The sequence below is a fragment of the Camelina sativa genome, chromosome 14 (genome assembly GCF_030686135.1).
Source record: "Camelina sativa cultivar CO46 ecotype springtype chromosome 14, ASM3068613v1".
Taxonomy (NCBI): domain Eukaryota; kingdom Viridiplantae; phylum Streptophyta; class Magnoliopsida; order Brassicales; family Brassicaceae; genus Camelina; species Camelina sativa.
The window spans coordinates 10,373,582-10,395,417 of NC_141893.1; the positions used below are offsets into that span (position 1 = coordinate 10,373,582).

General features: G+C 37.4%; 4 protein-coding genes, 1 non-coding gene and 1 pseudogene across 8 annotated transcripts; 2 read left to right on the top strand and 4 right to left on the bottom strand.

Annotated features, from left to right (window-relative positions):
• The first annotated feature begins 2,431 nt into the window (after positions 1-2,431).
• LOC104741004 (uncharacterized) lies at positions 2,432-7,516 on the top strand. Of its 2 annotated transcripts, none has more exons than XM_010461763.3 (11): positions 2,432-3,082; positions 3,181-3,299; positions 3,390-3,834; positions 3,947-4,062; positions 4,140-4,896; positions 5,003-5,431; positions 5,520-5,708; positions 5,792-6,019; positions 6,138-6,450; positions 6,541-6,721; positions 6,806-7,516. In XM_010461763.3, exons 1-11 carry the CDS (start codon positions 2,858-2,860, stop codon positions 7,227-7,229), a joined length of 3,426 nt encoding a protein of 1,141 aa, XP_010460065.2. In that variant the 5' UTR covers positions 2,432-2,857; the 3' UTR covers positions 7,230-7,516. The 2 variants fall into 2 exon arrangements, with proteins under 2 accessions (XP_010460065.2, XP_010460064.2); XM_010461762.3 differs by having other exon boundaries at positions 2,436-3,082; positions 6,538-6,721.
• LOC147928027 (thiamine biosynthetic bifunctional enzyme TH1, chloroplastic) lies at positions 7,465-10,493 on the top strand. Of its 2 annotated transcripts, none has more exons than XM_087483796.1 (8): positions 7,465-8,133; positions 8,224-8,299; positions 8,394-8,473; positions 8,553-8,687; positions 8,901-8,965; positions 9,057-9,184; positions 9,380-9,633; positions 9,725-10,493. In XM_087483796.1, exons 3-8 carry the CDS (start codon positions 8,418-8,420, stop codon positions 10,251-10,253), a joined length of 1,167 nt encoding a protein of 388 aa, XP_087339922.1. In that variant the 5' UTR covers positions 7,465-8,133; positions 8,224-8,299; positions 8,394-8,417; the 3' UTR covers positions 10,254-10,493. The 2 variants fall into 2 exon arrangements, with proteins under 2 accessions (XP_087339922.1, XP_087339921.1); XM_087483795.1 differs by having other exon boundaries at positions 7,607-8,133; positions 8,398-8,473.
• A 169-nt stretch (positions 10,494-10,662) lies between these two features.
• Positions 10,663-13,194, bottom strand: LOC104741006 (2-oxoglutarate and iron-dependent oxygenase domain-containing protein ICU11). The gene is made up of 9 exons (XM_010461766.3): positions 12,633-13,194; positions 12,491-12,538; positions 12,222-12,398; positions 11,971-12,121; positions 11,779-11,865; positions 11,560-11,684; positions 11,263-11,381; positions 11,032-11,143; positions 10,663-10,945 (listed from the first exon to the last, which is right to left on the bottom strand). Exons 1-9 carry the CDS (start codon positions 12,936-12,938, stop codon positions 10,880-10,882), a joined length of 1,191 nt encoding a protein of 396 aa, XP_010460068.1. The 5' UTR covers positions 12,939-13,194; the 3' UTR covers positions 10,663-10,879.
• A 66-nt stretch (positions 13,195-13,260) lies between these two features.
• Positions 13,261-16,448, bottom strand: LOC104741007 (pentatricopeptide repeat-containing protein At1g22960, mitochondrial pseudogene; annotated as a pseudogene). The gene is made up of 2 exons (XR_015579727.1): positions 13,773-16,448; positions 13,261-13,686 (listed from the first exon to the last, which is right to left on the bottom strand). The product of XR_015579727.1 is annotated as a pentatricopeptide repeat-containing protein At1g22960, mitochondrial pseudogene (transcript).
• Positions 16,449-16,496: 48 nt separating this feature from the next.
• LOC104741008 (uncharacterized) lies at positions 16,497-18,380 on the bottom strand. Its single transcript, XM_010461768.3, has 4 exons — positions 17,958-18,380; positions 17,773-17,866; positions 17,460-17,669; positions 16,497-17,312 (listed from the first exon to the last, which is right to left on the bottom strand). Exons 1-4 carry the CDS (start codon positions 18,030-18,032, stop codon positions 16,627-16,629), a joined length of 1,065 nt encoding a protein of 354 aa, XP_010460070.1. The 5' UTR covers positions 18,033-18,380; the 3' UTR covers positions 16,497-16,626.
• Positions 18,359-20,209, bottom strand: LOC104741010 (uncharacterized). The gene is made up of 6 exons (XR_015579728.1): positions 20,056-20,209; positions 19,868-19,961; positions 19,553-19,762; positions 18,786-19,438; positions 18,588-18,682; positions 18,359-18,493 (listed from the first exon to the last, which is right to left on the bottom strand). It is a non-coding gene; the product is annotated as an uncharacterized LOC104741010 (transcript).
• Positions 20,210-21,836: the final 1,627 nt, after the last annotated feature.

A 21,836-nucleotide genomic window follows, 5' to 3' on the forward strand; every position in this document is an offset into this window, starting at 1 on the left:
AATCGAATATGACCACTTTTACTTTTTTTTTTCTTCGTCGACCTTTGAAGATAGCGATTTATGACTACTCACTTTTATTAATTATTAGTATATGGAGATATCGATTAAAATGGCGTATCTTACTCATTTATAATATATAATGCAACCGTCGATTAAAAATCAAACTTTCAAATTACCATGGAATCCTCCATGAATTTACAAAATTGTTCGTATGAATGCACTTGGCCTTTTGTAATTAGTTACGTTGCTGCCCTAGAGATTAGCAATCATACCATAGTTTCGAGTCTTCGAGATTTCAATTCTCACGAAAAAAACACTTATTTTTGTTTGATTGTGGATGAAAGCAATCATACAAACTGAAAATGATTAAATAACTACTATAATAAATGCGTTACGATCGGTAGATTATGATTGTATAAAATACAAATTGAATTAGTAAGATCATTTCTAATAAATAAAAGATAACAAAAAGCTTTTTGGGTTTTGTGGGTTAAACCCGTTAGTGAGATGCGGCACCTCTTTAATATGACATTATGGAGTATGGACTAATACAACCTTTAATCCAAAAATATTTATTATAATAATGTACATTTAAACTTTTTTAGTTTTTTTATCTCTTTAATTTTCTATATCTAATGTAAATTTAATTTCTTAGATTATAAAGTATTTTATGGAAATTAAGTTATGAGTCAATCAATTCACTAATCAATTCACCAAAATCTTTTTCCTTACATTTTCGTACTTTTATTTTAATAAAAATAAATAAATAAATAAAAAGTGAAAATATCTAAATATCATTCATAATTATATTCATACAATTCTTTATTAGGATCTTAACGATTATGATATTTATCACATTGTGATCTTAACGATTACTGTCCTTATCACGTTATGAAAATTATGTAGTTACGAACATATAGTGTTGTAGATAATATTATAATTTTCAAATAAAAGCTATAAAACCATAATTGAGAGAATTTTTTTAATAAGTTTCGTACAAGTTTTGTGAGATACTTATTTAAAAGAAAATTTATATAATATAAACTATTAAATAATTAATTTATTTAATAATTTACTAAACTCTTTTGAAAGTATATAATTATATTTTGTTATATTAATTTCAAACTCACGCGACGGTGGAACATTATCTAGTTAGCTATAAAAAAACCAATGATAAAAAGATTTTGGTTGTTGAGAATCTTTAACATTAGATTTTGCAATTATTTATCTCTGGTTTTGTGGTTTTGTATATAGGTTGAGACATGAACATCTTTGTCTTCACCGGAGAGAACTCCTTACCTCATCAAGGCTGACGAGAAGATGAAAACGTATGAAGATGGCTGTCTCAAGGTTTTAAAAAATAAATGTGGTGTCTCTCTCTTCCCTCGGAACTCTATGGTAAAGAGGCTGCATAACATTGGAATATTTGGTTGAGTCTATGGTAAAATGACTATATGACAAGGATGGAAACAACGAGAGATTGGATACTTCAACTGTAGCTTTTGGTAGGTAGTTGATTCTGGAAACATTTGGTTGTTAATGCAATGACAAGGATAGATAGAGACATTAAGTTTACTATTGATATGTTTCATGTGTATGAATCAAAGAGAATGAGCTTATGAGTAAATCAGAAATTTGTTGATCTTTTTCATTTGCAATTTTAGCTACAATTTTTGTTTAGGATACGTATTATAAATAAGGAACTTAATGTGAGAAGAGAGATTGTGATTTGTACTCCCTTGCGAAAAAGCACAAGAAAATGATTTTAATGAAGAGGGTTTTTTTAAGGCAGGAGGATCTTAAACATCATATAATGCCACGTCACCGCTCTAATGCGTCCTATTTTACTGTTGAGTCAGACGCCCAAAACAAAAAAAAACAAAAAAAAGCTTCACAGACGACTTTTTTTTAGTATAACCGACGGAGAATTATATCGAGTTACCTCTTATCATTTGCGTATATCGTATTTTATTCATTGATATGTTATTACAGAAAAAAAAATAAAAAATCGTTGATGCCTAGAAACAATTCATACGTCTTAATTAGTTTCTATATAATTAGAACCAATCCTCCATATACTTTTATAAACTTGATACATTTGAATTTTGATGACAAGTCTTACGCAAAGAAGGTCACAGAAATTGAAGCGTTACATTCTTATAAAGATTGTAGCACGTGCTTTTGCATTATAGGGGTTACCAAGGTTGTTACTCAAAAGCTCAAAAACTCGAATCTTTCAATAGTGACAAGTGGAATAGCCTTTAAAGCCAAGTTGATAAATAAACCGTGTTGTCGTCGTATACGAAAGAGGAGTGGAGAACTTTTCCCATCACGTTGGTTTATATAATCTAAAAATCTGATGATTAGTTAAGCTGTCGATTAATATAACTTTTAAAACTTTAATTATACAATTTGCCATTATAAAGATATCGATCATGCGAGAATGTGGGTAAAATAAACATTTATAGAAGTTTTTAATCATTTTTAATCAGCAGCAGAGATCAGAGAAGGTAGGGTAGCGTCAGAAAATTCTGCTACAACAATAGGGTTATTATCGTCATTTTAGTCAAACAAACACGGTTCGGTTCCTCGCTGACGTGTCGAGTTTACTTTCGATCCACACAAGGCAACGCTTTGTGACCAAACACAGTACTTTTATTTTTCTTTTTCTTATTTTCTTATTAAAAAAACAAAAAAAAAAAACTGATTTTTTTTAGTTTATTAAAAAGAAGCGAAAGAAAGAAAATACACAAAGCAACTTCTTTTCTTGTTTTCAGAGATTTTCATCTCTGAAATTTTCGGTTGGATACAAAAAGATTCGTTGATCGAGATTAGGTTTTACTGATTGATCGAAGGTATGGAGGAGAAAGATCGAGGGGAAGCGATGGTTTTGGAAATTTCGCCGGAGGTTACTAATAATAATAATAATAATAATACTCCGGCGGTGATGATGATGATGAGAGTTCCACGGAGGATTCGTGAGAGGCTTATGTCTGACTGTAGTAATAGTAGTAATAAGAAGACTGTATCTTCTGTTCAAGATATTGAAGACAAGCTTCTTCATGCCCATCTACGAAGACAGGTTCTTCTCTCTCTTTCCTGAAATGACTAAGTCTTTTTCTTCTTTTTTGTTACATTTTTTAATTCTGATTTTTTTTTTGTTCTATGTCTGTGTGTTAGCAATTTTATCATAACGTTTCGAGAAAGGCTCGTGCCAAACCAAGAAGCCCTTCACGATCATCTGATGAAGAACTTGGCCAACGGATCGAAGCTAGGCTTCTTGCTGCTGAACAGAAAAGGTTTGATTTTTATTTTCAATTCAAAGTTTGAATCTTTCGATCGAGGTCTCTCTCTGTATGTGAAGTTTGATTTTTGGGAATTTTTGTTAGGTTGGAGATTCTTGCGAAGGCGCAGATGCGTTTAGCGAAGTTAGATGAGTTAAGACAAGCGGCGAAAACGAGTGTTGAGATACGGTCTGAGAGGGAACGTGTGAAGCTTGGAACACAAGTGGAGTCTCGTGTTCAGAAGGCTGAAGCTAACAGGATGAAGATACTCAAGGCGTCTCATCAGAAAAGGGCTTGTGCTAAAGAGAGAACGTCTCAGTCTATGATGAGGAGGATGGCTAGAGAGAGCAAGTACAAGGAACGTGTTCGTGCTTCGATCAATCAGAAACGTGTAGCTGCTGAGAAGAAACGTCTTGGGTTGCTTGAAGCTGAGAAGAAGAAAGCACGTGCTCGTGTTCAACAAGTACGTCACGTTGCCAACTCTGTTTCTAATCAGCGTGAGATGGAGAGAAGTAAAATGAGGGACAAACTTGAAGACAAGTTGCAAAGAGTAAGCTTTGGTCTTTGTGTGTTAACTTGTATTTGTAAATTCTGTTTTCTTTATCTTACGTTTTTTTTTTTTTTTTTTTTTTGTGTGTGTGTTTGATTTGATAATAATTCAGGCAAAGAGACATAGATCCGAGTTTCTTCGTCAGAGAAGAAGACAACGTGATTCCATTAGTCTCTTTTGGGATATGATGCAGGAAGATGCTGATCTTCTCTCTAGAAAGCTTTCAAGGTAACACAGCGTTACGTAATTACTTTTATATGTTTTTCTTTTAATAGCTTCTTGATAGTATATGTATTACTTTATAGGTGTTGGAGGTGCTTTGTCAGGCAGAAGAGGACAACCTTAGACTTGGCAAAAGATTATGATGGTTTGAAGATTAGCGAGTCATTGCCATTTGAGCAGCTTGCAGTACTAATTGAGTCGCCTGTTACTCTTAGAACTGTTAAATCGTTGCTAGATCGTCTTGAAGTTCGCTTAGAAGCTTCTAAGAATGTTGTTACCATCGCTTCTCAACCGTCCAGATTGGATAACATTGATCACCTTCTTAGAAGAGTTGCTACCCCAAGGAGAAAGGTTACGCCAAGTAATTTGAGGAGTAGAAAAGGAAAGAAGGTTACTTCTGTTAGGAATGTGGCCGGGACACCGGTGAAGATGTCTAGGTATCCTGTCAGAGTTGTTCTTTCTGCCTTTATGATACTTGGCCATCCAGATGCTGTTTTTAACGGCCAAGGTGATCAAGAGGCTGCTCTTAATAACGCGTCTAAAGGATTAGTGAGAGAGCTTAAGTTGTTGATAAATGTCATTAAAGAGGGTCCTGTTCAGGCTTCTGGTGGAGAATCAGAACTTCGGACTTTGAGATCCCAGTTGGACTTATTTGATAAGGCATGGTGCTCCTTTTTGAATTCTTTTGTGATTTGGAAAGTTAAGGATGCTCGGTTGTTGGAAGATGATTTGGTAAGAGCGGCCTGTCAGCTTGAGCTATCCATGATTCAAAAATGCAAGCTAACTCCAGAAGGGGGTGGGACTATGCTCACTCATGATAAGAAAGCAATTCAGTTGCAGGTTTGCTTACTCAAGTAACTCAACCATCACCTTTGTTATTGTTAAAAAGTGAAGTAAGGGACTCTTTTCTGATATGTTTGTTACGTAATGTGAATTCTTGTTGTAGGTAACACAAGATCAAGAACTTCTAACGGAGAAAGTACGACACTTGAGTGGAGTTGCAGGAGTTGAGCGTATGGAAAGTGCGTTGTCGGAAACACGAACAAAGTACTTTGAGGCAAAGGAGAATGGTAGCCCTATGGTTAATCAACTCGCATATTTCTTTTCTCCAAGCCCAGCTTCATCTCCAGTTCAGTCTGTGTCTAGTTCAAGCAGCAGAAGGAAAGATAGCGTAGGTGTTGAAGGATCTAAACGTGTTAGTCGTTCTTTATTTAAGGATGATTCTCCACCTTCATCTGGACCCTCAAGAGTCAGTAATGGTACTGTGGATGAGGTTTCAAAACAGAATGAGTTGATGGTGAATGAGTTCCTGCATGATTGGAATTTCAAGTTTCCTGGTGGATCCACTGTCAAGGATGAAGAGGAGAATCTCAAGGTTTGTTTTCTTTGCATATCCATTGTTTGCATTTCGACAAGTTTTAGTTACTCCACATTGTTGTTGATTTTTTAAATGTGTGTTGCAGAAAAAGATAAAGGAGACTATGGAGAGAGCTTTCTGGGATAATGTCATGGAATCCTTGAAGTTGGAGGACCCAGACTATAGTTGCATCTCTAACCTTATGAAAGAAGTGAGTGACGAACTTTGCCAAATGGTACCAGATAGCTGGAAAGTAGAAATACCTGAAACTATTGATCTGGACATTCTCTCACAGGTTTGCCTCATCTCTTTGGTCCCATATTAAGTGACTGTCCTTACTATATATATTTTGGTTCTTATTTCGACGTTTTTTGGTAGTTGCTTAACTCCGGCACCTTGGATATCGATTACCTTGGAAAGATGCTTGAGTTTGCATTGGCTACTCTGAGGAAACTCTCTGCCCCAGTTAATGACAGTGAGAATGAAAGCACTCACCGGGATTTACTTAAGGAACTTCACAGGTTGTGTCAAGTTAAAGATGAATCTGGTAACCTCCGTGCTGTTGCAATAGTCAAGGGGATCCGCTTCATTCTTGAGCAGATTCAGGTCTGTATCCACAAGTTCTCTTCATTCATTATCAGCGGTCACTTAGGAAAGAATAATGATATTTTCGCTTTACTTGTGACTTATCAGTATCGTCATTGTTTTGTTCCATATTCAACAGGAACTTAAGCAAGAGATAGGCAAAGGGCGCATAACAATTATGAAACCCTTTTTGCAAGGGCCAGCAGGCTTTGATTACCTAACACAAGCTTTTGAAAAGCGTTATGGACCTCCCACTCTAGCCTACGAATCACTACCAGTGACACGAAGGTGGATATCAACTCTTTTGTCTTGCAAAGACGAGTGGGAAGAGCACAGAAATACGCTTTCAGCCTTGAATGTGGTTGAGAGATCCTCCATGGGAATTTCTCTCAAAACGGGCGGAAGCTTTGCAGTCAATACCACGTCCAAGTCAACTGCTACGGACACTGCAGGTTTTGCTTGTCACCCAACATTGCAAACACTGTACATAATTTTAGATTATACATACACTTATGAGTTTCATATGCTTTTTGGTTCAGAAGGTCAACTGTCAGAATGCAAGGGAGAAAGAGTTGATCTGGCAGTGAGGCTCGGATTGTTGAAGCTGGTGAGTCAGATATCTGGTTTAACACCAGAAGTTACACCGGAAACTTTTCAGCTCAACCTCTCTCGCATGAGGGATACTCAAGCCGAGATTCAGAAGATAATTGTGGTAACTACAAGGTATGAGATTGGTTATGTATGGTAAAGACTCATTTAGAAACCAGAGTACCCTTTAACTAACTAAAAAGGATCTGTGCTATGCAGCTTGCTCATTTGGCGTCAAATGCTTGCTAAGAGCGAAAGCGAAACAGAAAGCATGGCAAAGAAGTTGTTAGAGGTGTTAGATGGGAAAGAAGAAGCAGGACTAACTGAGATTGTTGAGACAACAATGAGTGAAGAAGATGAAGAGAAGAAGAACATGATGAGAGGATTATTGGGGAAGAGTTTGGCAGAAGGCAACACAGTGTATGAAAGAGTCACAGGTTGTATATACAAAGCGGCTCGAGGAGCTATGTTGGGTGGGAATGGAGAAAATGGGAAGAGAATGGTGGAAACAGAGATGAAGAAAGTAGGAGGAGGAGGATTGAAAGAGAGGGTATTAGAGACAGCTCGAGCCCTTGGTGTTGTAGCGTGTGTCTCGGTCAGAGTTCATGGTCCATGGTTGACTCACCTCATGCAGCAACATTGAACCAACCAACCAAACTCGGTAACTTGTATAGTATCCATTTGTATATACATATGATATATGTCTACAATAATTACACGTGTAACGTAAGCTGCTCTGTGATTTGATGATGCATGATGCTGATTTGTAAAACAAAAACAGCTTTGGTTCTTTTATAATCCTTGTGTGTCCGAATGAATAAAATATTATAGCTTGTGATTTGTAAATTAGTCTGAAAACGTCTTGTAAGACTTGTAATGTATATGAATGAATTCTTATTAATCAATTATATAAAAAAGCTTGCTTTTAAATTTATCTTCTTTTATTTATTGTTCTTTTTTCGTGAACCACAAGTATAAAAATCTATCATAATACTTGTTACTTTAGTTTGGGTAAAGATTATGTAACATTAACTTGCATATGCTGTTGTAATTTAAATTTGGATTGTTGATTTGTTTCTATATATGTAGTCACATTAAAGTCATCATTTTACATATTTTATGTCACATTAAAGTCAATGAAATATTTAGTCATGAAAATAAAATAAAAGATTTTGTTTTTTTTTTTCTGGTAAAAAAGAGAAATATAATAAAATAATCGAAAACAGAGAAAGGGACGAGAAATGTATAGCTTAGGAGGAATAAGGAGTTTGCCGGCGAATTGGAGAAGCACGACGGCGTCAATGACGACGACGGAGAGTGTTAGGAAGGTACCGCAGGTTTTAACTGTGGCGGGATCAGATTCCGGCGCCGGAGCTGGAATCCAAGCCGACCTTAAAGTCTGCGCGGCTCGTGGTGTCTATTGCGCTTCAGTCATAACAGCCGTCACTGCTCAGAACACTCGAGGTGTTCAATCTGTTCATCTTCTTCCTCCAGAATTCGTCTCTGAACAGCTCAAGTCCGTCCTCTCTGACTTCGAATTCGACGTCGTAAGCTCTCTCTCTTCCCTTCTTCTGTTCTGTTCATACAGGGCAATCTAGTGATTACTTACTCTCTTATGATTGATCAAAACTTGTTAGGTGAAAACTGGGATGCTTCCTTCTACTGAAATCGTTGAGGTTCTTCTTCAAAATCTATCAGAATTCCCAGTTCGTGGTAAAAATAATCAAAAAGACTTCACTTTTTGTTCTGTTTTCAGATTTCTGAAGTTTGTGTCTTTCAATGCTTAATATAGTTTTGTTGTGTTAAGGTAGCTTTGGTTGTTGATCCTGTGATGGTATCTACAAGTGGGCATGTTTTGGCTGGTTCTTCTGTTCTCTCTATCTTTCGGTAAAGCTTATTTGCATTTGTTTTTTTTTGTGTTTGACTTGGTTATGTTCTTTGTGATATATGGTTTCTTATTTTGCAGAGAGAGATTACTGCCAATTGCTGACATTATAACCCCAAATGTGAAAGAGGCTTCTGCTTTACTTGGTGGTGTTAAGATTGAGACTGTTGAAGAAATGCGGTCTGCAGCAAAGTTGTTGCATGAAATGGGTCCTAGGTTTCCACATACTCTCATTCCTCTCTGTAGTCTCTGTTCTTATTCTTGCCATCTCTAAGTTAACCTACTGTGGACGAATTGAGAAGAATCCTTCTACTTTTGATTCCCTGGCACAAAGTTTAATCCTTTTAGGCTTGGTTGTTATGTGGTTATGCTTACTACATTAGCATTACTGTGTGGTGTTGATCCAGTTCTTTTTCGTTACTTTAACAGATTTGTACTTGTCAAAGGTGGTGATCTTCCTGATTCATCAGATTCAGTAGATGTTTACTTTGATGGTATGGTTATTCTTATATTGTCTCTCTTGATAAAGCTTGGCAGACTTTAAGACAGTTTTGTGGTTATGATAATGTGGAACCCTTTTTTTAGGTAAGGAGTTTCATGAACTTCGTTCTCCTCGCATAGCTACAAGAAACACTCATGGGACTGGTTGCACTTTGGCTTCATGTATTGCAGCTGAGCTTGCAAAAGGCTCTTCCATGCTCTCGGCCGTGAAGGTACATATATATATATATCCTTCTTTTTCCAAAACATTTCTTTGCATGTAAGGGAAACACTTTATATTCTACTAGTTCAAATTTCAACAGAGATGTTTGGAGATTGATTAGAAAAAGTACATATGGTGGCTGAGATGCATGCTTTTGTATTAACAAGGCCAATAAACTTGTTCTGGACCTTTCTGATGTTGGCAGGTGGCTAAACGTTTCGTTGATAATGCTCTAGATTACAGCAAAGATATCGTCATTGGCACTGGGAAGCAAGGACCTTTTGACCACTTTTTCGGTCTTAAAAAGGATCCCCAAAGTTCTCGATGCAGCATATTCAATCCAGATGACCTGTTTCTATACGCTGTGACAGATTCTAGAATGAACAAAAAATGGAACCGGTCCATTGTGGATGCTGTGAAAGCGGCTATAGAGGGAGGGGCCACAATCATACAACTGAGGTGTGATCATGTTTGCTATATAACTAGAGCTTCAAATCTTTGTATTGTTCTCTCTTAGGGAAGCCCAAATGACATCTCAGTGCTTTTGCAGGGAGAAAGAAGCCGAAACACGGGAGTTTCTCGAAGAAGCAAAATCATGTGTTGGCATATGCCGGTCCCATGGAGTTTTTTTGTTGATAAACGACAGGATAGACATTGCCCTTGCTTGTGATGCTGATGGAGTCCATGTTGGTCAATCTGACATGCCGGTTGATCTAGTTCGGTCTCTTCTTGGCCCGGACAAGATCATTGGGGTCTCATGTAAGACACCAGAACAAGCCCATCAAGCATGGAAAGATGGTGCTGACTACATTGGATCAGGAGGAGTTTTCCCAACCAACACTAAGGCTAATAATCGTACCATAGGGCTTGATGGACTCAAAACAGTTTGTGAGGCATCACAATTACCGGTGGTTGCCATAGGGGGCATTGGAATCTCAAATGCTGTGTCTGTTATGCAGATCAATACACCAAATCTAAAAGGCGTAGCGGTTGTGTCAGCTTTGTTTGACCAAGAGTGTGTTTTGACTCAAACTAAGAAGTTGCATAAAACGCTTGAAGAGAGCAAAAAGGAAGTTTGAAGATGACCAAAATATTTGAGTAAGGTGTTTTAGTTTTACGTTCAACCGATCTTGCTTCTCAGTTCTCACATTTACCAAATGTTGTGGACCTTTTATAGTTCTTCTACCTTTGTACTTATATTATTGATTTTTGCATTTGTCCAAGTGCTCACATAAATTGATTTTTCAAGCAACTCTCACCATGTACAATGTATTTTGTGTTGAGAAGGCCAAAAGTTAATAATAACTGTTACATACTTACATTGGTGACTAAAATAAAGTATTTTCATCCTTTGTCGTCGATGCTGATGAATAAAGCTATTTCAGCTGCTCATGAACCTTTTCAGTTTTCATACATGTTTTACTTCCAAAAATTTCCCCAATTCTAACTTCTCCAAGAGTTGCCATAATTTAATAGGAAATTTTGATATTATGGAAATTTTGATATGTGTGTTTTCATTAGGCTTCTTCACTCCTCTAAAGAAATTTATTGTTGTTACAGCAATCTGAAAAATGGAACAAAAATTTACCCTTGACAAAGGTATCTAATGCTTGCTTACAAACAAACGGTTTCACTTGCCTCTATACACATAGCCACTGAGATGATTTAATACAAAGAAGAGGTTTTTGACATGTCCTTGTTTTGTTTAGTCGGCACATGATTTTGAAGCCAGCTCAACAAGTGTCTTCTCTGCAGCTCTCCTAGCCAGCATCTGCAAATTACCAAAACACATGAGATGAAAGCAAAACAATTGCTTGTAAAAACATATAATCTATGATGCCGTATTGATATACATACCTCTTTAGTTTCAATAACCGACTCACGTTGTCTTCTCACTTTCTCAAGTTTGCATCCTCCGCACCAATTTGAAAAATCTTTCTGATAATTCTTCATCTCCCGAAAAGTTGAGCTACAATGAGAAAGAGAGGGAAATATGAAATGGTTATCAATCAGAAGTAAACACATTGGCTGATGAAAATATCTTACAATGATGTAGAATGGAGTAATTAACGTTTTGAAAAACTTTACCTTCTACACCACAAAATCAAGTTGGCTCGGTGTCCTGAAGTCGTAGCTCTAGCACCATGGCGATGACGTCCACGATGAAGAATGGCATGGCCAGGTACATGAGAGTAATCATAAACTTCCTACAGAAGAACAAGTTAAGAAAGAATCTTGTGAGTGATGGCTACACAAACTATGAATGTGCACAGAGTAAGCTGATCAGTTCTAAACCCAATATAAACATCGTTGTGGTTGAGACAACATCATTATATGCAGAGTCATAAATGGCACTGACTGCTTCATGGTTGGTTTCACAAGTACCTTTTCACTACTACCGGAATTCACATGATTATCACATCTCACACCTCGAAAGAACAGCTCCCCACCGGAAAACTGTTTACCCAAGCAGACATTTAAACTAAGCTCTGAGTCATCCACATGGAACGCTACAATCAAGAAGCAAATTTTAGATAATCCACCAATTCAAATCTAAAAAAAAACAAGGAAGACACCCATTATGTAAAGCTTCCCCGTACTTACCAAGATCAACATCCCTATCTTTTCCATATTCAACAACATAGCCATGGTGAGAATCTAAAGCGGATCCACAGAATTCTGGGAACAGAGCTGACACAAGATTGAAAGCCAAGCCCATCAGCAAAATATATCACAACAAAAAACAAACTTGCAATGATGAACACAAAATCTGCAAATCACAATTAGAATCTAAACCTTGAGATATAGGACTTAAAAAGTCCTCAACCAACTGCTGAAGCATCCTATCAAAGCCAAAATCATCAAGAACCACACCAAAATTGTTCATCGTATTAGGTCTCATTATTGTGGATCTTGAATCATAAACCCATTTCTCCATATGTTCAACCTGAGAAAATCAATTCAAGAATCTGATAAGAAGACAAAGAACGACTTACTTAGCTATAGCCAAACACTAAAAAGACGATAGCTTTAAAGTCAATTCATACCTCTGCTAGTAACATTTCACAAAACTGTGGCTTAAACATTTCAAAAGTGAAAATCCCAGGAGCGGACTCAACCATCATGTTTCTAAAACTCTGCTCCGACTTCTGAGTAAAAGCTCTAATAAACGAAGGCACAAAGAAACTTGTAGGGTCAAGAGTATAGATCTCTCCATGCAGACGCTGCAAAACCAGATTAACAACAATCAAAAACGATTGAAATAACCAATTCAAGATTGAGACTTTTCAACCCAAACTCGATAAAAGAAACTTACCTGGTAAGAAGACAAGATTTTTTTCCTGTATTCGTTATGCCTCATAATCTGGAAAATGAGATACGAATTCAAAGCTCAAATCACAGTAATAGAAGCTCAAAAACTATCAGAAATGGGTAAAAAGGAAGAAGCTTTTTTTTACCCGAACTCGCTCAGTGTCAGGGGAGTATCGGAGAAGAAGGTCTCTCATGAAACTAGCTTTATCGATTCGAGTGGAATTGAGAATCTGCTCGGGTAAGTAACGCTCAAGGGAGCTGAACAGAGACGGGCTAAAGTCCAAAGGTAGATCTTCATAGTTCTCAGGCTCATGTTCTTCTTTAGGGGTTCTCCGAAGTTTCAATCTTGCCTCGCCGTTTCCAGAGGAGGGTCGCGGTGGTTCTTGCTGCTGCTCAGATTGTTTTCCGGAAGAAACGAGAGCCATAGATCTAAGATGAGTTTGATTGCACATTCAGGTCAAGAAAGCGATACGCATTCTAGGGTTTAGGTTTGGATGAGTGGAAAGAAGATGAAGATGGTTTGTTTGAGAGGTTAGGGTTTCGGATTTTTTATAGAACCTCTCCTCAAAGGTAAAAATAAAAAAAACGTGGTACCTTTTCTGATATTTGTTTCTTTGTTTGCTCCTACCAAATTTAGAAACGTTGATTTTATTTTTGTTGTTGGTCGAAATTTAATCTGTGATAATAATACTAATCAATCTGTATAATGTTGTTTTTGGTGGAAAACTTTAGGTTATATGCTTCATCATGTAAGTAAAAAACAGTGACGCATGATTTTGTACAAAATGATTCAGTGGAAATAAATGTGACAGAGGCCACACACAGTGCAATGCTTACAAAAGAGAGAGAAGTGATTCTAGTGTTTTTATTTTTTACCTAAAACATGCTTGGAGTCTCTAGAGAAACAGAGCTTTGTACTTTTGGTTGTTCTTCCCAAAAATGAAATTTTATGTTTTTTTTTTAGACATTTTCTTTTCTCTATTCCCAAAAATTGGTCCAAAGAATTAAACAATACATCACAGGAAATCTTCTTTCACTGACTGTGAACTTCACTTCCTTTGCAAAACACCATTTATGTGTGACACTCTTTATTCCCTATTCTCTTTGCCTTTGCTGTGTAAAGAATAAGTTAAGCTTTTAGCAATGAGCTTTCAACAACATTGGATCGATGATTCTGGCCAGAGCTCAGAGTATGTTCCCCTGCAGAAGTATAGCTTCGCATTACAATCTACAATCAATCACAGATAGCCTAGATGAGAGCTGAGAGAGAAGAGTTTGTAACGTACCAATCAAGCTGAGCGATCAACTAGGCTGTGCACAGTAATTGTAAATATTGATCAATATGCACACACAAGGGACAAACCGGCCAGCTCCAAGAAAAAAAATATGATCAATTCGAAGACACCCCCACCTTTGCTTCCTCGTCAACTGAGTAATAACTTTTCAAGGAACTCGACCTCTCGTGAAGCGTGGTCTTTATCCAAATGCTTAAACAAGGCATTATGTGTGTAAGTATCTGGCTCAATCTCTTTATCTAGCATCTCTTTATACAATTTGACAACCTCTTCCCATTTCTCGAGCTCACAGTTTTTGCTTATAAGCATAGTATAGCTATATTTGTTCGGTGAAAACCCCTCTTCTTCCATCCTGCACAAGTGTCTGTAAGCTTCATCTATATCACCAGCTCTGCAATAGCCATGTATAAGAGCATTGTATGTCATGACATTTGGACGGACACCTCCCTTTTTCATCTTGGTGGAATACTGTAAGGCTTGTTCTAGACTTCCTGCTTTCGCATGACCATGAATCAACACAAAGTAGCTAATCACACTGGGAGATAACCTTTTACTCAGCATTTCATCATACAAATCACTAGCCATCTTAAACCGGCCCTTCTCCAAATAAGCGCGAATAACCGTGGTGTAAGTAACATGATCAGGGACAAGACCAACTCTAAAAATCTTACGCTGAAACTCAATCGCTTTTTCCAGATTCCCAACCTTGCAGAGTCCGTCTATACGAACGTTATAGATGATCAGATCCGGAGCATGATGATCCTTTGCAACCATCTCTTCGTGCAGACGAAACGCTTTGTCTGAATCTCCAAGCCGCATTTCACCCACAGTCCTTGTAGTGTATGCATATCTATCAGGTTTAATTCCTTTCCTCAGCATCTCATCATAAATCTCGGTTGCCATGGAAAGATTCCCATTCTTAACAAATCCTTTTACAAGAGTCGTGTACGTAATCACATCAGGAAATATCAGTTGGTTCGTCATCTCTTCTTTTAACCGGAGAGCACCTTCCAAGTTCCCTGACTCACAAAGACCATCTATTAGAGTATTGTAGGTGACAACACTGGGACTGATATCTCCAACTCTCAAGTCATCAAACAAGAGAGATGCCTCTACCATCTTCCCCATCTTGATGTACCCATGCATCAGAGTGTTATAAGACACAACATCAGGAGCTGCCATACTAGATAACACCTGTCTGGCATCATCGATCTTTCCATACTCGCAGAGAGCTCGTATATAAATATTATATGTGGCTGTGGTTGGATAAAGACCAACATTGACCATTTCGTCGGTAACTCCCCAAGCTTCATCTAACAAGCCTTGTTTGCAGTACCCTTCAATCAACGGATTAAAAGAATACGACGTAACAGGGAAGCCAGATCTTTGCATATCTCCATGAAACCGCCTAGCTTCCTCCATTTTACCATTCTTGGAAAATCCATTGATCAGTATATTGTAAGTCACCTCACTAAACTCAACATTCCTTCTCTTCATCTCTAACCAAATCTTGTCGACTTGCTCCAAATGACCAGCCTTGAAACAAGAATCCAACATAGTGTTGAACGTGATAACCGTTGGCAAAATACCATTCTCAACCATCATCCCGTAAACCTCTCGAGGCTTACTCATCAACCTCGAATCCCTAAGAACTTTCAAAACACTGTTACAATTCCTAACACTAGGTAAGAACCCTTTCCTAATCATCTTCTCAAAACTAATCAAACACTTGTCCGCCATATACTTCCTAGTGTAAACCCACAACAACAGATCCAAAAGCTTGATAGCAACCAGCTTATCAAAGTTGCCACCAATCAAAAGATCGTCAATTTCGTGCATACCGAGATCGATACTCCTCTCAGCGACCAAGTAGGCTTCACTCATCCAATCATTCTCAGCTAAAATCTCAAGCATCGCTGCGAAAGCTTGACGTGACTGCTTCACATCGCTCTGCCTCTGTATCCAATTGAAAAAACGAAACGCGATCTCGGGCTTTGCCCTAATCATATTGAGTACTCTAACAAGCAAATCTGGATCAGTGAGAAGGATACGAAACTGATGAGAGGTCCACTTCTGATTCTGATTAGGTTTGTTTCCTCCGTGGGAGGTCAAAATGAGATTAGCGTAATAAGACTCGAGATTGGAGGAGGAAGAAGACGCAGCGGCGCAATGAGGAAGAGTAGAGAATCGAAAGAGGAAGCGTGAGCGGTTATTGTTGGTAGTGGAAATAGAGAAGAAAGATCTCGAAGCTCTGAGACAGAAACGGAGACATAGGATCATTGAGGAAACAGAGAGGAACACATAGGAACCAAAATGGATCTCAAGAGAATCGATGATTTCAAAAATCCGTGACAAGGTAGGAGGAGCGGCCATTAACTCTCCACGAAGCCTTGTGGTGCCATCTCTCCTCCCGTGCGTCGGCGATCAACCAAACTCTCCCGGAGCTTCTCAAAATAAGGGTTTATCTCAATGTCCTCTTAACCGTACCGGTTTAACCGTAATTCAATCTCCCTTCCTGTTTAAATCGTATCTTTAACCGTATAAAATCCACGGTTAATACCGTTAATTTCGGTTCTGTGCTCAAATTTCCTTTCTGAAGTCAAAGGTTCCGACCGGTTTAACCACGATCTAGAAATGTAACCGGTTTGCCTTTTGGATTTAGTCACATGAACATGTTCTAAAGCATGTTCGAAATCTATTCTCAAAATCTATAAATTTAGGTAACGTATCACGTATCCAAACACATTGAACAATACAAATTACATGAATGTTAATAACAACACAAGCAACACTTCCCAACAGAAGCTAGCTACTGAAACAAAGCAAAACAAAAAATCCAAACTTTCTAATTGCCAAGAGTCACATTCTGCATTTCAACAACTAGCTCAGCTTTGGACCTTTTGTCCAATTCAGTTTCCATGTGTTTCAACGAGTTTCGCAGCTTACCGCAGGCTCCCGTAAACCCATCTGAGGAACTCTTCAAACACTTAACTTCAGCCTCAACTTCGTTGAGATTTCCTTGTATTATCTTCACCGTTTGCTTCATTTTGTCTATCTCCTGCGGTGGATAAACGCAAGCTCCAAGCTCATCGATTTGTACTCCGGTTCCTTTACACAGCTTCAGTAGCTTCTCAAGCGACTCCACAAACCCGCTATTATCCTTTGGATTCTCTAGCTTAATCATGCTAGTGATAACTCGAATGAGTTCTTTTATCACCGTGATCGTCTCAGACACAATCTCACCAACCATTGTAGCAACTTCCATTTCTTCAGGAGACAAATCATCGCCTAAATCGTCATCATCATCATCATCATCACCTGACATACTAGCACCAGATGCCTCACATTCAGCTGGCTTCACTTCTTTCATCTCCCTAAGAACATCCTTCATGGAGACTGCAACTTGTGTGATAGCCCTACCAATTGCAGTAATGTTTGTTGCAGGAACCTTCTTGAAACTGGAGCATGCCTCCCAAACCACTCCCGAAAGCTGAGGAATAGAAGGCTTCTTATCCTTTTCATATGATCCCTCTAGTTTACATATACAAAAACAGAATCATCCACAATTAAAAAAACTCACTAGAACCATGTTCAGGACTACACACACTACAGTATGACATAACGAGTTCAATAGATGATACATAATGAGAGAAAAGTATAAAACTTTCTCATTATTACCGTATAAGGAGACAGAACCCTGCAACAATCTGAAGCTGGAATCAACGATTTGCTTAACAGAAACATGTATGATTGAAGACAAAGTAGGACCAGCACCAACTGTGCTTCCATGGCAACAAAGCAAAAAACCTTGAAGAGCATTGAAGTAAGACTCCATTGTCTCCTTAAGTGATTCAGCTTTTGGAGATTCTCCAGTCCATAGCATTCCCACTATAGCATTATTATTAACCCCAACCACAAATTGAGAAGAAGAAATCACAAAAAGGAATCAAGAAAATTATAACAGTGAAATTCAAGTTTTTTTAAAATAAACCTATGGTGGCTTGTTTAGAGAGGTGATCAGACATCTGAAGAACATCGTTCCAGTTAACTTTCTCCACTGTCGAAGACGCTGTTCGATCGAACAACTGCAAAAATTTGTAGCATAATCAATCTTTGTCTGATTACGAATCTTAACTGTGGTGTGAACTTATGTGAATCAGTAAGAAGAGAATTTACCTGGAGAGTATCGTAGATGGTGTTGAGATGAGAAATCAGAAACTGATTTAGATCTTCTTTCTTCGATTTCACCATTTTTTTGTATTCCTTCTCAAACTCTTGACGTCTCTCAAGGGCTGCTAAGCTAAAAGCCTAAAGGGTTTTTGACTACGGTTCGTAACGATGTCGTTTTAGGACTTATGAAACTAGTGTTATTATTTACAGAACCGCCCTCCCAGAGAAAAACCACAGGAGGCTTTGAATGCTTTGGCTTGTTTTATTGACTGTCAAGTTATGAAAGATCCAGTTCTCTAGCAAAGTTGTTTTTATATGGTTTGGTTCAAAGGAAGTGATGATGATTTTTTTTAGTTTGTTACTAATGGTTTTGTGAACTAGACGAAGCTAGTCTAGTGAAGTCCAACTACAAAGTGAACCAGATCTTTTCAGAACCTTTAAAGAAGCAGAGTCAGGTTTAACAAGCAACGGTCATGAACATAAAGTCTCAAAGAAAAAGATAAGAGACTATGAACTTGGGAAAAGGTGAAGCAGTCTTTAACCTACAAGGGACAACATGTTTCTCTTGTAAATGCAGAGGAAACAGAACACTGAACAAAGAAAGAAATAGCAGTGCAATGCAGAGAAGAGATCCACCTATGGTTGCTTGTTTAGAGAGGTGATCAGACATCTATAACAGTGAACCGGACAACTTTTTCTTGAGTAGGAGGAGACGCTGTTGGATTGAACAACTACAAAAAAGTTTGGCACAATCTTTGTCTAGTTACAAACAATTCTGATTCATTGCGAGAAAACATGACATGAAACAAACCAAAAATGGTTAAGAAAACATGCCTGGAGGGTATTGTAGATGGTGTTCTGATGAGCAATCATAATATGATTCAGATCCTTTCTTTTCTCCATTCCAACTTCCATGAGTTTGATCGCATCTCGCAGCTTTCTGCAAACTCCCGGAAAGGCGTTGGAAGACCACTTCTTATGCTCAACTTCAGCCTCAACTTCATCAAGATTTTCCCCTAGTATCTTCACCGTTTGAACCATTTTGTCAATCTCCAGAGGTGGTTGATGATAAACGCAAGTTCCAAGCTTTTCAATCTCTACTCCACTTCTTTGACACAGCTTTAGTACCTTCTCTAGAGAGTCCACAAATTCGCTATCCTCCTTTGGATTCTCCATCCCAATCTTCTTAGTCATTACTCGAATGACTATTACCACCATGATCGCCTCAGACACAATGTCAGCAACCAGTTTAGCAAACTCTATCTGTTCAGGAGAAAAATCATCACACTCACGTGAAGGACAAGCTGGCCGCTTCACATCTTTCATCTTATTAAGAACATCCTTCATGATAACAGCAACCTGAGAGATAGCATTGCCTATAGCGATGAGGTTTGTTGAAGGAACCTTCTTGAAATTAAACCATGCCTCCAAAACTACTGCTGTAAGCTTCGGAATATACGGTTTCTTGTCTTTTTCATATGTTCCCTCTACAAAATCATCCACAGTTAACCAATTGCTACACTACCCTTATGACAAGACGAGTTTCAGTAGAGGTATTGTTGAATAATGGGAGCAAAAGTATTGAACTTTTCAATTATTACCGTAAAGGGAGACAGAACCCTTTGACAATTCGAAACTAGAATCGACGATTTGTTTAACAGAGACGTGTATGAGTGAAGACAGAGTAGGACCAGCAGCAACTGCGATTTTATGGCAACAGAGCAAAAAGCCTTGAAGAGAAATGAAGTAAGACTCAATTGTCTCCTTAAGTGATTCAGCTTTTGGAGATTCTTCATTCCACAGCATTCCCACTATAGCATTATTATTAACACCACAACCAATTAAGCAAAGCACAAATTGAGAAGAAAAAGAAATCACAAAATTAAAAGGAATCTGAGAAAAATTAACAAAGAAACCTATGGTGGCTTGTTTAGAGAGGTGATCAGACATCTGAATAACTTGTTGCCATTTAAGTTGTTCCACTGTAAGAGAGGCTGTCTGATCCAAAAACTGTAAAAATTTGGGCATGAAATCCATGTCCGATTACGATTCTAATTCAACATACAAAAAAAAAAAAAAAATGTATGATTATGAAGAATAATACCTGGATGGCGTTAGGATGCAGGATCAGAGATTGACTTAGATCCTCTTTGTTTGATTTCCCCATTTTCGTCCTCTTTGATTTCCCCATTCCCAAACTCTTTTGAGGGTTTTGCATGAATGCTTTAGTACTGTCGTTTTAACACCTAGGAGACTGACACTGACTAGTGTTATTTACGGAAAAGCCCTTTGAGAATTTTGGATTTTCCAAAGTTAAAAAACACAAGCAAGTAAAGTAACCGATCCAAAGATTGCTTGTTTTGAATTATTACAGCAAAGAAGTTTAAACACAAAACAGAAAAAAGGTTAACAATATTACAATATTATTGCAAATCTTCATGCCTAGGCTTTGGCATCAACTCTGTCCAGCTCATCTGAGGGTCCTTCTGAGAAAAAGTGATATATCATGTTTTTTAAGTGTTTTTAGTCATGACATGAGTCTTATTTATAGAGTCTTTTTGGTATTTTTTAGTCTTTTCAGTCTTTATAGGATTTAGCATGGATGAGAGCATAATGGAGCTAAATAGGAGGATTTGGAGCACATTCAAGCATTGAGGCTAAGCTGTAAAGTTGGGAGACAAGTTCAGAGACTTGCATCAGTCGATGCAAGTGATGGTGTCGATCGATGCATCATCCAGCAGAAGAATTGGAAGTTTTCCTACAAGTTTTGAAGATTTACAAAGTTGCCCCAAAGTTTTCTATATTTGCATCATTAGTCCTTGGATGTTTTTAAGAATATAAATAGGATTTTTGGGTCATTGTTTAGACCTAAGCTTTATTTTTTTCCCTGCAACTTTTGAGAGAAATCCTTGAGAGATTTTTAGAGAGCTTTTGGAGAGAAGAATCAAGACTCCTTCCAGAGAAGATTCATAACTCCTTTTTCTACTTCTTTTAATCTCTTAATGCTATCTATTTTATTCATGATTTGTGTTTTTACAATTATGTCTGAGTAGATCTACTTGTTAGGTTTAGGGTTTCTCATTAGGGATTTCATGGATTGTTAGATTGATTAATTGTTTGGATTCATTATCTTTCTTGTTCTTCACCATAGGTTGTTCTTCGTATTAATTCTTGATTGGCCATCTAGAATTAATAACTTAAGAAAATAAATTGATATGAGAATATAATTGATTTTCCTGACAAAAACCTTTGGTGAGCAAAATTACTTTTTGCAAAAAGATTTGAATTAGTGATTTTGTGAACTTATCTAAACTTGATTTTATTTCTGGTTTTTAACTTGAATTTTGCAAAGAGATTTGGATTTTCGGGTTTTAAAACTTAGATAATATTTGCAGTGAGAACTGATTTATTTTATAATTGTGTTTAGAGTTCAAGAACGGTGTTTAATTATTGAATCTTGCTTAATTAATTAATTGATCTGATTTTCTATGATTTCCTGAGAATTTCCTTAGGCCTAGCGTTTAATTCATCTGAATTTACAACTCTTTTATTTTCTATTTTTTCATTGCTTTTAAATTAATATTTCTGTTTAGCAGAATTAAAAAATTATTAAATCTATTGTGTGATCTAGTGTCCTTGTGGATATGATCTCTAAGTAGTACAATTGATCTCTTAATTTGAGAGAGTAGCTCTAGGGTAAATTTGAGCATATAAAAAAAAACTAACCAGGTTGTAAAAAAGGAGGGTCTTTTTTATTTATTTAGTTATATAGTGTTATGAGAATTCAGTTTTAGGTGGAATATGTGACTGTTGTGTTTTTCTACATGAACTGAAAGGAAAAAATTATTTATGTTTTGATGGTCTTGTTGTGAGTTTGTGAACCAG

Coding starts and splice junctions, on each gene's coding strand:
- LOC104741004 (XM_010461762.3), top strand. CDS start 2,858: ATGGAGGAGAAAGATCGAGGGGAAGCGATGGTTTTGGAAATTTCGCCG. Junction 3,300..3,389: donor CTTGCTGCTGAACAGAAAAG/GTTTGATTTTTA, acceptor AATTTTTGTTAG/GTTGGAGATTCTTGCGAAGG. Junction 3,835..3,946: donor TTGAAGACAAGTTGCAAAGA/GTAAGCTTTGGT, acceptor ATAATAATTCAG/GCAAAGAGACATAGATCCGA.
- LOC147928027 (XM_087483795.1), top strand. CDS start 7,828: ATGTATAGCTTAGGAGGAATAAGGAGTTTGCCGGCGAATTGGAGAAGC. Junction 8,300..8,397: donor ATCAGAATTCCCAGTTCGTG/GTAAAAATAATC, acceptor GTGTTAAGGTAG/CTTTGGTTGTTGATCCTGTG. Junction 8,966..9,056: donor AGTAGATGTTTACTTTGATG/GTATGGTTATTC, acceptor CCCTTTTTTTAG/GTAAGGAGTTTCATGAACTT.
- LOC104741006 (XM_010461766.3), bottom strand. CDS start 12,938: ATGTGCAATCAAACTCATCTTAGATCTATGGCTCTCGTTTCTTCCGGA. Junction 12,399..12,490: donor AAATCTTGTCTTCTTACCAG/GTAAGTTTCTTT, acceptor CTGGTTTTGCAG/CGTCTGCATGGAGAGATCTA. Junction 12,122..12,221: donor GTGAAATGTTACTAGCAGAG/GTATGAATTGAC, acceptor TGATTTTCTCAG/GTTGAACATATGGAGAAATG.
- LOC104741008 (XM_010461768.3), bottom strand. CDS start 18,032: ATGGTGAAATCGAAGAAAGAAGATCTAAATCAGTTTCTGATTTCTCAT. Junction 17,867..17,957: donor CCATCTACGATACTCTCCAG/GTAAATTCTCTT, acceptor AAATTTTTGCAG/TTGTTCGATCGAACAGCGTC. Junction 17,670..17,772: donor CTCTAAACAAGCCACCATAG/GTTTATTTTAAA, acceptor ATAATGCTATAG/TGGGAATGCTATGGACTGGA.